We start from the raw sequence: 13947 nt of genomic DNA, 5'->3' as shown, positions 1-13947 counted from the left end.
TTAATAATCAATTAGAATGTAGCGTTCTAAAAATAGGCGAAAACGAAGCTAACAAAACCCTAGGTATAGTTTGGAATGTAAGTTCAGACAAAATCCAGTATTCTAATGTTAATCCTAAAACCAACAAGACAACTATCTCGAAAAGATCGATTTTATCAATAATTTCACAAATATTTGATCCTTTGGGATTACTAGGACCAGTAATTATCACGGCAAAACTATTAATTCAAAATCTTTGGCAAGCAAAGATTTCATGGGACGAGCCTATACCGAAAAATCTAGAAATCATTTGGCAAGAATTTCAAACAGATTTACAATTTCTAGTGTTTCATAGATTATGAGAAGGCTTTCGACACCGTCCAGCACAGTAAACTCATTGAAATACTAAGGAAACAAAACCTAGATGAACGAGATATACGAATAATAGCAAATCTATATTGGCACCAGAGAGCAAAAATAGTAGTGAACGGAGAGATGTCGGATGAGGTTCGAATCATGCGTGGTGTGAGACAGGGCTGCGTGCTGTCGCCTCTGTTATTTAACCTGTACTCCGAAAGCATTTTTGAAGAAGCATTATACGAGAAACACCAAGGTATTATTCTCAACGGTACAGTTATAAATAACTTCAGATACGCGGACGATACTGTGCTTCTCGCGAGTACGCTGGAGGACCTGCAGGAACTTTTGAACTGCGTGGCAGACAGAAGCAGGGAGATGCAAACATAGAGATGTGTGGGGTGATTTGGAGTACGACGGAAAACCCATAGAACGCGTCCAACATTACAAATATTTAGGCTGCATACTTAACGCAGAGTGGGACAACACACAAGAGATAAGATCCCGAATAGAGCAAGCCCGGGGCGCCTTCGTTAAAATGAAGGCCGTGTTATGCAGCCGCGATATCGATTTAGCTTTGAGGATTCGCATTCTCAAATGCTATGTCTTTAGTGTGCTCATGTATGGGGCCGAATCGTGGACGCATGCTGCGAGTCTCGTGGGTTGACAGAGTCCGAAATATAGACATATTAAATCAACTAAACAAACAAACAGAAGTCATCAAAAAGAGAAAACTAGAATATTTCGGACATATTCTACGCAACACAAAGTACCAAATACTCCAACTCATTATGCAGGGCAAGATAGATGGTAGGAGAGGCCCGGGCCGTCGCATAACTTCCTGGTTGAAGAATCTGCGGCAGTGGTATGGTGTTAGCGCCAGGACACTTTTTAGAAGAGCGGTGGACAAAGTCCAGATTGCGCTGATGATCGCCAACGTTCGATAGGACAAGGCACGCTAAGAAGAAGACTGGCTCACTAGTCACGAATTAGAACTTTGGGACTTCGATTCAGAATTAAATCAAGTAGAAATTCCAGAACAACGGGTTAATGAAAATTTAACTATTTTAAGAAACAGCGAATTATTCAATAAATTTCAAATTTACGTAAATTACAACGAGTTTTTGCATACATTTGACGCTTCATTTCGAATTGTCGTTCAAATGACAGAAAAACCAATACTCTACGCACGGAAGAATTAGAAAACTCATAACAATTTTTAATTCGACTAGCACAACAAGAATCATTTCCACACGATTACGACAATTTATTAAAAAATAAGCTAGTTCACAAACGAAGTAATTTGTTATCACGAAATCCATTTATTGATAAAAACAAACTAATCCGTGTAGGAGGTAGGTTAGAAAATAGTGACCAAGATTACAATAAAAAACACCCAATAATTTTACCAGCAAAAAATGCGTTAACAAACTTAATCTTGAAAAACGAACATATCCGATTATTACATTGTGGACCTACTATGCTACTTTCTTCGATAAGGGAACGTTATTGGCCCATAGCGGGACGTGATTTAACAAGAAAAATAACGCGAAATTGCACCATTTGTTTTCGAGTAAATCCAAATTCCTGTGAATATTTAATGGGTAACTTACCCGAGTATCGAGTTAATCAATATTTACCATTCTATAACGCCGGAGTCGATTACGCCGGACCTTTCCTGTTAAAGGATCGAAAAACAAGAAACCCGAAATTATCCAAGGCATACATTTGTCTTTTTATTTGTTTATCATGTAAGGCTATTCATTTGGAACTAGTTTCTGAACTCACCACCGACTGTTTCTTGGCTACATTAAAACGATTTATCGGTAGACGCGGCAAACCTTTGAACATTTATTCAGATAATGGTAAGAATTTTGTAGGCGCTTGTAACGAACTTAAAAAATTTCAATCTTTCTTACGAGACAAATCGGAGAAAATTTATAATTCCCTAGCTCAAGACAATAATATAACCTGGCATTTTATACCAGCTCGATCTCCTAGCTTTGGCGGGATTTGGGAATCAGGAATTAAAAGAGCAAAATTTCACATTAAACGCGTAATAGGAAACGCACATTTAAATTTCGACGACTTTAGCACTATTCTTGTTCAAACTGAGTCGGTTTTGAATTCACGACCTTTGTGTCCTTTAACATCCAACCCCGATAACCTAAATCCTCTCACTCCTGCTCACTTTTTGATAGGAAAAAGTTTAACTGCTATACCGGAACCAATTTACACACAAGTACCAGAGAATCGATTAAAACGATTCGAAAGGCTTCGACAAATTTTGAAACATTTCTGGACGCGTTGGCACTTAGGATAATTGAACGAGTTACAAGTAAGATCCAAATGGCGACAAAATTCGCAAAGGTTGTTACGACCAAACATGGTAGTTCTGCTTAAAGAAGACAATGCTCCTCCATTAAAGTGGCATATTGGAAAGATAACGGAACTACATCCAGGTCAGGACGGAATTGTTCGAGTAGTGAGTGCGAAAGTGAACAATTCAATCGTGAAAAGAGCAGTGTCAAAGATCTGCACTTTACCATTCGAAAATTCGGACGATAAAAATTAAGTAAAACATTTCTAGTGTGCAGGAAAAAACCAGATAAGTAGATACATTCACATAAAAACAAAAAAAATATATTCAGGTGGCTTTGCTTCTATTCAGTATTAATTGTCAAGTCGTATTGACGTATCCCACAACATTGATTTTCATTTCTTCACTTATAATAAAATTATCATGTCGATTATTTTGCGAATTTCTAATTTTCAATTCCAGCTTTCGAAATAAACAATGTGCAGGCAGGCGACGTCCAGGATAGCGGCCTCCTTACAATGCACTGGCCTGTTGAGAGTTTTTTCTACATTCCCCGTATATCAGAAAAATATAAACTTTTTCTCCATTTGTAAATTTATTATTGTTTTCCATGATAATTCAAATTGATAAAAATCGATCTGAACGATGATGATAACGAGATAAAAGTAAACAAACTGTCAGAATTTTCAATCCGGCCGACTTGATGATGAATAGAAACAAAGCCACCTACGTAATATTTTGTTTTTATAAAAATATATTTACTTATCTGTTTTTTTCCTTCCTGTGAGCTTATTTTTTAACGGATTTCGACAATTTCGGTGTCAAAATGTTGCAAAAAAAGTACCGGTTTTAAAAAGTTTTTGTTCCCACTAAGTTATCCAAAAAAAATTAATAGTTCATTACATTAAATGCTATTTGCCATTAGACAAGTAAAGAAAAGTTTCATTTACAATTTTTCCCATGATCAGGTGACCCGGTAAATAGTATTTATGATGGTCATAGCCTCCTAGACCCAATTTTTAAAAATTAAATAAAAATTAACCGATCCAAAATGTGCAGCATTTCTTCTCATGGACGATTTATTTAATTTTTTTTTGTCAAATTTCTAGGTCCCTTATTATTCTTTGGTAGAAAATTACAAGGGTAAAATTTAGATTAAAAACTTCCCCAAACTCCAAAGCTAGGTTAGAGGTTCGCCGTACAAGAAAAAAAGAGAACGTCGGTTTCAAAAGATTGTTAGGATACAGAATTTAAACTGATTTTAAAATTTACAGGGTGGCTCAAAAAAACGCGACGAATAAAATATTTTGTTTCGAATTCTTCAACTGTATTAATAATAATAATAATACACGCCTAAACCTAATAATTTTGCCAATATTTTAATTTTTCTAAAAAAGTACCAGCTTTTACATTTGCAAAAAAAACTTTGATAGCGTAGGTAGATCAACTCATATTTGATATATTAGCGTTATTCGAAGATGACGTAAAAGATAGATCCAACGAAATTTGAATTAGTTGCTGCAGGGTGTTCAAAATAAACGAATTTATTTGGATCATTTTAAAGTGAAAAATTTCAGCATTCTATTCACCGATGAATCTTCATTTTCGTTAAATGGTCGTCATAATCCGGCAGTGGCTGTGGGGTATTCACCACGGGCTGGTAAGAAACTGTACCATTGGTTCTTTTTTTCATGACGGGAATTTAAATACAAATATTTAGGTGTTGTGCTAGGAAAGTTTGGGATTTTCCGAATGCAACGTTGCCTAATCATATAATACAGGGAAATGGAAGAATCAAATGGCCATCTAGATACTTAGATCTAGCACCAAATCATTTTTTTTTTCTTCGTCATCAAATTACAAATACCAAAGTGCGACAAGAATTTTACGGTAGGTTGGGATATTGCTCAGCTAAAAATGGTGGATTTCTTTAACCTTTTACAAAATAATTATTTTTTTAGGTTTTATTTTGAGAACTTCCTTTTTTATTTTTTATTTCGGGTGGACAGGTATAAATTTGTTGTTTGTTTGTTCGAAGCGTTGTAAAGAAATACGTCAAAAAAATAAAAATGTAATTCCAAATAGGATATTGCGCGAAAGAAATCGGTACCAAGAACGATGCAAGAATTAAATTATACTAAAAACGTATATACGAAAATATATTTCTGCTTAATTTTCTCACACTAACGATAACCCCATACCGAATAATGTTTTTCATGACCTGTATATAATTAAGGGTAGCGATTTTTGAGATGCCTAACCACCTAACCAAGAAAGAAAATAACAAATATAAATACGTCCACCTAAATTCGCGATATGACAATTTTAAAGAAATCAAAGAGGGATAAATGTAAAAAAGAAGAAAGAAAAAAATAAAAAAACAAGGACAATATTCAAAAACAACTGACAGAAAAACAATAAGAAAAAAAAAATGAAACCGTTCAGCTCTTTTAAATGTAGAAGTAGATGAACAATAACATCCAGTGAAAGTGAAAGAATTGTTTATTATTTATCTGATTTTTCCGAAGGACACTAGTTGGTAACTAAAAACTAGATATTTTGATTTAGATAGAAAATTTTATTTTATTTGATTTAACCAGTGCAGTGACGACCTAATCATATTAACTGTCATATTAACTTTATTGTTATCACCGTGCAGAGAAGTTTTTATTTTAAGATAAATCAGTGGCGTACCATCAATGTAAGCTAAATAAATTAAAAATATATATTTTGTCTTTGAAAACTTTACCACCCTGTAGGACATACGTTCATATGAAGTTTTCGTTTTAAAGTGGACCCAAAAATCGCCTCCTTAATTATTGATATTCAATTAGAAAACATTCTGTATGCAGGTCGTGAAAAACATTATGCGGTGTAGCATGATCGATAGACGCAAATATTTTAGTATATAAATTCCCAGCTTAATTTAGTTCTTTTATTATTATTTTTTCTTTCATATTTATTATTTTTTTATTATATGTTATTGTTAAACTTTGCCGTTCGGTATCTCAAAAGCGAAGACGCCCCCTTCATTATCGACATCCAATTTGAAAACACCCTGTATAAGGTGCGCTCTTACAATTTATTGTTGGCCAGCTTTTTGCACATGTCCCTCAGGAATATGCGCAACTCGCGAAGCGTATGCTCCTCGGTTTCGTAAAGCTTCTTCGCCTGGTCTTCCGTAAGAGGCGTGGGCGGCGGCGTGGGCGCCCTGGGCAGGAGCGGGGGCGTGCGGGGCTGCTCCCTGGCGGACTTCGGTGGACGTAACGCCCCCTCCACGATCAACGGACGGAAGAACGCGCGTCTCGCTTCCGAATTCGGCGGACGCACTTCGAACAGCTCTTTGCGGTACGAAGAGAAAATGTTTTTCAACTGGAACACAAACCGTGCCGGATTGTTCACTTCCGCGCGCCGAGCGCTAAATCGTTTTTTACCTGCTGAGGTAGGTTGTCGTAGGTTGCGCAGGAGGTGGCCATAAACAAAAACGGTACGTTGGGATCGATTTGGGACAACTGCGACGTCACTATCGCCCTCACGGTCTCCGTCACCAGCTCCCACCATTGATCGATGTTTGGAATGTAAATTATGCTCGGCACGTTACGTTTCGCTTCGTGGAAAACCTATTGCATTTATCGTATAAGTTTTGACGGGCAGCGGACACGGAGAGGGGCGGGGCATGCGCGGTAGGGATGACCGATTTCCACTGTGACATTAAATTGACTGCAAACAAGGTTATATTAATACGAGGCAGTGTAGTTTCCTGAAGCTCGAGCTGGTGGTAAGGACGCGGCTTCTATTGTGTTTACCTGTATATATACAAGGTGTCCCATAAGTAATATATTTATTTATTTACTACAGAACAGGAACTTAAGTGACAAATGCAAAAGGACGGCAAAATGCTAATACAACGTAAAATAAAACAAAAATAATTATATGCCATTCCTTAAAAATACGTGTTTTAACGTCAAGTACAGAAGAAGAAAATATATCAAGCTGGGAATTTGCCGAGTAGCACAGTTCGCACATTCTATGGAAAGGAGAAAATTTTAAAATATTCGTAAGCGGCATGGAAAGGTAAAAGGTTCGATCTACTCTTGAGGTAACCCTTGAAACACCAAAGGTTAATTTTGATAAGAAGCACGGATCAACAACCTAATTATGAATAATTTTGTACAAGAATACCGCCGAGTAACAATTGCGGCGAAAATTTAACCCATTTTGTCCAAGTGGTGCGTTAATGCACCACCTACTATTCTATGATTTTTTTTGTCACATCCAGGAAATTTTCTGCACATCCATTTAGAAATGTTATTATTATCACGACTAAAGGACATAAAACCGTAGAAATCGCTAATTTATGTGTAAAGGAAAGATCTTATATATGACTTCAAAAGGTTAACAAAAGCGGTACATAAATTTGTATCACATTTTCAAGTAAATCCAAAATAATAATAATAAAAAAAAAATTGGATTTGTATTGAACTGAGGAGGCTTTTACTTGATGAAAATCCATTTATCAAAATAAATAAAAAACTAAAAGTTCTGATTTTCACGAAATTATATATTTTGATATGACAATTGTTTCTACAACACCGTGTCTTTATCAAATGTAATATTTACGAACTATCTGCTACTACATATACCGAAAAATGACCACAAAACCTTAATTAATGTTTTTGCGAGAATTTAAGTTCAACAAAGGAGAGGTATTTAACTCTAATTGAACGTTAAGCAATACGTTTGAATGTCTCATTTTGTTAATCTCCATGGCTTCCAATAAATTTAATGTTCTACTTTTGTGGCTGTGTGTAATATATCAAAATTGTCGTCAAAAATGTGTTTTTCTGTGTAGAATAATTAGAATCTAGACTATTGTTTTTAAACGCTCTTGTATGTTGGTTAATGCGTTTCTTGAAGGATCTACCTGTTTGTCCAATATAAATTTTAGGACAAGATCCGCATTTCAACCTGTAGACACCTGATTTTTGGGATTTTGGACATTTCGATTTATTGTTTTTTTAAATATTTTCCTATTGTGTTGTTAGTTCTGAAAGCTATTTTTAAACCACATTTTGACAAATGTTTTGAAACTTTTTCACTAGCTTCTCCTATGTATCTAATTGTTTTAAATTGTTCGCGTTCTGTATTTGGTTTCGGATAAATAGAGTTTACTGTTGTCTGTATTTGTAAAAAAACAACAAAAAAACTTATTTTAGATGTCAGTTGAATTTGACTTAATTGATGATGATGACATTGCTGTCATTTTGACAGCTTACGACCGTCGTTTGTTTTTTCTGAAATTTACATAAGACGGTAGAACTGAACTGACTATATTTTTTAATAATATAAAAATAATTTAAAGGCAGTTAATGAATGGAAAAATATTCAAAAAGGATTTTAATCTACATTTCCACCAACCACGCAAAGACACATGTCAAAGATGTGATCTATAAAAAATTAAAGTCAAAGCATCAGAAAACCATGAAGAACAGAAAAAAACTTATGGAAGAACATAATATTCATTTGAAGCTAGCAGAAACGGCTAGAAATGAAGAAGAAAACAAGATCACGAGCGAGTATCAAGTAATCCATCTGGTTTTTTTGGCTTTTGATTCGATTCGCAGAAAGAGTTACCATTCCCAAAATTAACAATATCAGTAGCTTATTATAAATGCAACATGTATATTTTAAATTTAGACATAGACAATTTCCACAGCGATAATGTATATATGTACATTTGGGATGAGACAAAAGCTTCTTTCTAGAGGTTCCCAAGAAGTGGCTTCATGCCTCTTAAGACACCTACAAAAACACATCATTGCATATAGTGACCTTTGTGGATGACAAACAGAAACATCCAAATATCTTTAATGTGGTTAAAAATTCTATCGATGGGAAATGATGTGGAAATCATAGACCACAATTTTTTAATATCAGGCCATTCATTTTTAACTAGACAGAGATTTTGGTGTTATAGAAATGTCGTTTTTAAGAAATGAACCATATAAAATTTTATACAAAAGAACCATAGATGAGAACGCAGAATTTAAAATTTTTGATTTATTGCCACGTCGGGTAGACCTAAAAAATTTGGGAATATTGTATTGTTGTTATATTAAAGTATAAGAAGCATCACATCACTAAAATACAGACACTTGATGGACTTATTGCGGTATATACCTCCGGGACACCATAACTACTTTAAATCACACCCGCATACTGAGAATGTTAACGAATAACTTGTTCCTAAATTTATTTTTATTATCTAAAAATATAATTTAAATGTTTTTTTTAAAGATATATGTAACGGACTTTTTGTAAGAAAACAAATTTTTATTTTGAAACTGACCTAAGTCCTTTTAAGGTAAGCAAGGTCATATTATACACTTAATAATAGCTACTTTTTAATAGGATGTATGAAATTAAATCCATTAAATGCGATTTAACATTGCAAGTCAACCATATATCTTACATATATTTTTAATGTTGTAAAAACGCAAAACCTTAATTAAGTTTTTCAAATTAAAGATAAATCTACTTAAGTCACTTTAAAAATGAACGGCTCATATATACCTGCAAACAAGCTTCTTCGGGCGTTCTGCCAGGTTCGCGGAACAGCGTTGCCAAGTCCAGCAGGTACGCGTGGATGTGTTCCATTTTGAACAAAATGGCGGGCGCCACGTGGGTCGTCTGGCCGTGCTGCGGACCATGTCCGGATAGGAGGAGCTGAGCTGGTCGCACATTGGCCGACAGCTTGACCCTGCAACGGTCACATTGACATTGACGAAAATTCCAACGTCAACTGTATGGAAAATTGTGAATAACCCCATTTCAGCGAGGAAAAAAAGAAGCGATGCTGACATATTCTCGAGTGCAGCTGAAAGTGATCAAGATACAATAGGGCGTAAAATTTATCAATTATACGAGAGCGTGCCTATGCCCATGGGTTTTAGATTTAAAAAATTGACAAAAGGCAAGTTTTAATGGAATCTTTTGGAATTCGGAAATGGCGACTGGAATATTTAGAAAAAATTAGGATTTACAGAGAACAACAAAGGCCAATTATTTACTTGGATGAAACCTGGTTCGACACTTATGATACCCCGGAAAATGATTGATAAGTGTAAAACAAACGCGCCATCATAAAGAGGTAAAAGAATAACTATTTTGCATGCTGGCTCTAAAGATGGTTGGATTCCAAATGGACTTTCTCTGTCTGCGAAAAGTATTAAAGATTCTTATCTGGATTACCATGATGGCACCACCGCTGATTTATTTGAAAGTTGGTTTAAAAACAAACTAGTTCCAAACATTCCTCCTAATAACGTCATTGTAATGGACAATGCAAGTTATCACAGTACACAGTTGACTAAAACCCCTTCCTCATGTGACACAAAAGCAACAATCCAAAACTACTATAATAACGACATTTATTTTCACGAAGGTTATACCAAAAAGCAATTAATTGAGGTTCTACAAAGCTTGAACCTACAAAAGGAATACGTCTGTGATAATTATGCAAAAAATGATAGCGATAGTGATACTGATATATTATGTGAATAATTTTAAGTAATTAAAGTAGGTTATAAAAATAATTTGTAATTTTATTTTAGATTTAAACATAAATAAATATAGTTTAGTATCTTTCCTAACAAAACGCCAAATAATTAAATTCTAAGCAAACTACGGACACGTTCCGCCATATTACATTCTTACAGCTTGCCCGGGTCTTTCCTTAATTCTTATCAATCAGTGCCTTTCTTATATCTATGAACAGACTTTACAGAGTAAAATACGAGCCAGGTTCAGTCAAGCTCTGAAGAAGCCAACAGGATGATTGGCGAAACGTCAGCAACTTCGACTAAGCAAAAACCGACGCAGGAGGAATCCAGAAGTTTTGTAAAAAAAAACGACCAACATCGATTCAGCGGTCACTTACTTGGAGAGCGTGATGTTGAAACCGTGCGGAAAACTTTGCTCGATAACGCTCAAAGCTCTCCGAATCGTGTTTTGGAGGATCGGTTCCAGAATCGGGAGCAGTTTCCTGCCCAAACCCTGAGCGATCCTCTGGGACGCAGGCACCAGCAGCGATTTCGCCCTCATAAAGTCAACTTTTTCCACCACGACCCTCTGCGGATCTAAAAGGAGACGGTGCTCCGAATCGTAAACCTGAGGATACGTTCTGCGGAAGCCCTGGATCACCGCCTCCGAGCACAACGCCCTCAAATCGGAACCGCAATATCCGACGGTATTTTCCGCCAGGTAACTCAACAGGTCGGCGGTAGGCGGTTTCGTCCACGCAGCCACGTGCACTTTCAATATCTCCTCCCTCTCCTGTAAATAACGATTAATGTCGTTTTGAAACGTGAACCATTCGAAAACTTGCTGTTTGCCGATCAAATTCTTAATTAAATTACTATTAAATTAAAATTACAGTAAATTACTTAATTAAATTAAAATATATCATTAAATGAAATTGTAGAACACAATTTTAAAGGTCCCAGAACCTAAAAAGTTATAGTTGTTTATTTAAGATATTGAGTTATACAGGGTGTTTTTGGGTAATTTTAAAAAGAATACTTCATATGAAAATAACGTCTTAACTTTTGAGATACAGGCTGGCGAAGATTTCAAAAATAAAATATATTTTTTTAATATCTGTAATACCACATTAGATATTTTAACCAATTTTTTTTTAAATAGACCAGCGGCGGCCCTACGAAATTTCACCGGTCTATTTTGGCAGACATTCAGATGGTACGCCACTGATTAATATCGTTAATATACAGAGAAAATAGTTTTTATTCGAAATTGAATTGAATTGAACTAAAACAAATTAAGAGATCAAATCTGCTCATAAATGAATACAAATGTTTTTTTTTTAAGCAATCAGTGGCATGCCACTAACTGTCTATGAGCAAATAATATTTTAATTAATTATGTCCCCACTGCCCTGGTTAAATCGAGAACTTTTTTTGTGAAAAATGACCAACGAGTGCCCTTCAGAAGACAAAAAATATTGGAAGTCTATTCTTTTTACTTTTACAGTATTAATGAAATAACATAACATCTTAACAACAAGAAAATAATAAACGATTCTTATTTTAAAAATTGGGCTACTTATAAATTTCAAAAAAAGTAGGACATAGAAACTACATAGCTGGTTGAAAGTGTCCTCCACCTTGAAGGATACACGCTTCAGCTTCGGTGTTTCTTATTAAATCTAGAGTGTTCACTAGGTTGCAATAAACCGGATTTTTAAGATCCTCTTGTAAGAAAAAATATGCAGCTTTCATATTCTCTTACTGCAACTCTGAAGTAAGCCGGCACACAGTCCTCCATTCACATTTTGTTTCGAATTAAATATGATACTTCTTCTAGCAATATTGGCAAATCTTCTTCTAAAATCCGGCGATAATTATGATCAATTAGCCTTTCTGGCAGAAAAAGAGTCCAGAGTTATTATGAAAAAATTGGGTGGCCAGTTGAAATGGTACATTTAAGTTGCCAAGATGTAGAACATTTTGGAAGGCAAAAACTTTTAGAAATAACTATTGTGGGACGGGCTAAGATACAAAGAAACAGTTCATAGTAAATACTGGATCCTCCGAAGAAAGTAATGTCGAATCTGACAGTACCGGCAGCAGTATTCAGAGTACTGTTCTATCTTGTATTTGCATTAGTTATTACTGCATTACTTGCTAAACAAATAAATGAAAGCTAAAAAATAATTACTGAAAACAACACATTTTTTTTAATTTTAAGGTCGAGTTTTTATTTGTATTTAACTTCTTCAAAAACATATCTTTTTTAGTAACTTAGTGTAATTTCAAACTAACCAAAACTATAGTGCGATTGCACTCAATTCAAATTGTGCCAAGATTTTTGAAAAAATGATTTTTGTCAAGTTACTCAATTTCCTTAATAAACATAACATATTAAGTTTAAGACAATTACAGATAGATGATGCTATTGCTTTACTTCGTGAATTTATGAAAACTTAAGTCTTAGTCTACCAACAGTTGTCCCTTTTTTAGGCTACCCAAAAACTTTTGATAAGGTTGATCATGTTATACTAGTCTCCAAATTGAAGAATATGGGAACAAGGGGTGCAGGCTTACCCTTAATACCAAGTTATCTGAGAGATAGAAGCCAAGTTGTAAGGATAAATGGTTGTAAGTTGTAAGGATAATGGTAATCAAAAATCAGCAAGTGGAAGTGCCTCAGGGCTCAATACTTGGACCAATATCGTTGATGTTTTATTGGTTTTTGCAAGATACTTTTATTGCATATTCAGTACCATATTATATACTCCTGGCTATATCAAAATAAACTAGTACTCAACACAGACCAGTCTGTCTCTTTTGGAAACTATAGAGACTCTGTTCCACAGGTTTTTGAAATCAATATTAATGGTGCGAGTCTGAAAAGAGTTACCAGTAATAAATATGTAGGAATAACTTATGACTATAATATAAAATGGGATGCGCACGTGGCTAACACAGTACAAAAAAAAAAACAAAACAAATACTTAGTATACGGAAATAATAACAATAAGGCGGTTATTACAAATTTATTATGGCCTTTTCCATAGTGTTATTGTTAAGGTCTCTCCAGTTCATCGTTTGACCCGTTGGGTCGACTTCAAATTATTGAAGCAAAGAAACAAGATGCAAATAGACCACCGAGTATCAAACAAGCGTTTATAGTGAATTCTAACGTGTATCAATCTAGTGAACATTCGTAATAAAAGTATTATTTTACCGTCAAGTACTTTAAAAAAAGTTAAAGAACACATTAGGAGTGTTACAATCGAACAAATAAAATATAAAAATAAAATTGAAAATATCTATTGCGTATAATACGCGAGGTGCAACCCACAAAAAATAAGTTATTTTAGGGCCCCCTATAGGTCCTTTATTGTAAAAAGATTTTATTTTATGTACAAGTAATATTTGGCAATAAATATTACATAATTATTATCTACTAATCGTAGTTTCATCCGATATCTAAAAAAAAAAAACACACATTACCTAAGGTAAACAACACCTACCACAATTGCCTGCCCTATTGGCCATATTTGATCACGCGGTTTGCCTAACTATAACCGATAACTAACAATTATAAAGTCTGTTCATAGATATAAGAAAGTGACTAACTGATACGAATTAAGGAAACACCCGGGCATGCTGTAAGAATTAAATATGGCCGGACAGGTCCGTACTTTGCTTAAAATTTAATTATCTGGGGTTTTGTTAGGAAAGATACTAAAAAACATTTATTTATTTATG

The 13947-nt window shown here is 34.8% G+C and overlaps 1 protein-coding gene across 5 annotated transcripts in view; it reads right to left on the bottom strand.

The window, feature by feature from the left end:
• LOC132708301 (ATPase family AAA domain-containing protein 2-like) overlaps nt 1-13947 on the bottom strand; it is a 51885-nt gene that overhangs the window by 14891 nt on the left and 23047 nt on the right. For all 5 annotated transcript variants that reach the window (XM_060680553.1, XM_060680554.1, XM_060680555.1 and 2 more), the window contains 4 exons: nt 10596-10990; nt 9230-9416; nt 6091-6276; nt 5736-6028 (listed from right to left, as the gene is read on the bottom strand). In XM_060680553.1, coding sequence (XP_060536536.1) covers nt 5736-6028; nt 6091-6276; nt 9230-9416; nt 10596-10990 — 1061 coding nt within the window. The remainder of the gene's footprint in view (nt 1-5735; nt 6029-6090; nt 6277-9229; nt 9417-10595; nt 10991-13947) is intronic.

The sequence above is a fragment of the Cylas formicarius genome, unplaced genomic scaffold (genome assembly GCF_029955315.1).
Source record: "Cylas formicarius isolate icCylForm1 unplaced genomic scaffold, icCylForm1.1 PGA_scaffold_10__41_contigs__length_53128322, whole genome shotgun sequence".
Classification (NCBI taxonomy): Eukaryota; Metazoa; Arthropoda; class Insecta; order Coleoptera; family Brentidae; genus Cylas; species Cylas formicarius.
This window is presented reverse-complemented; position numbering and strand designations above follow the sequence as displayed.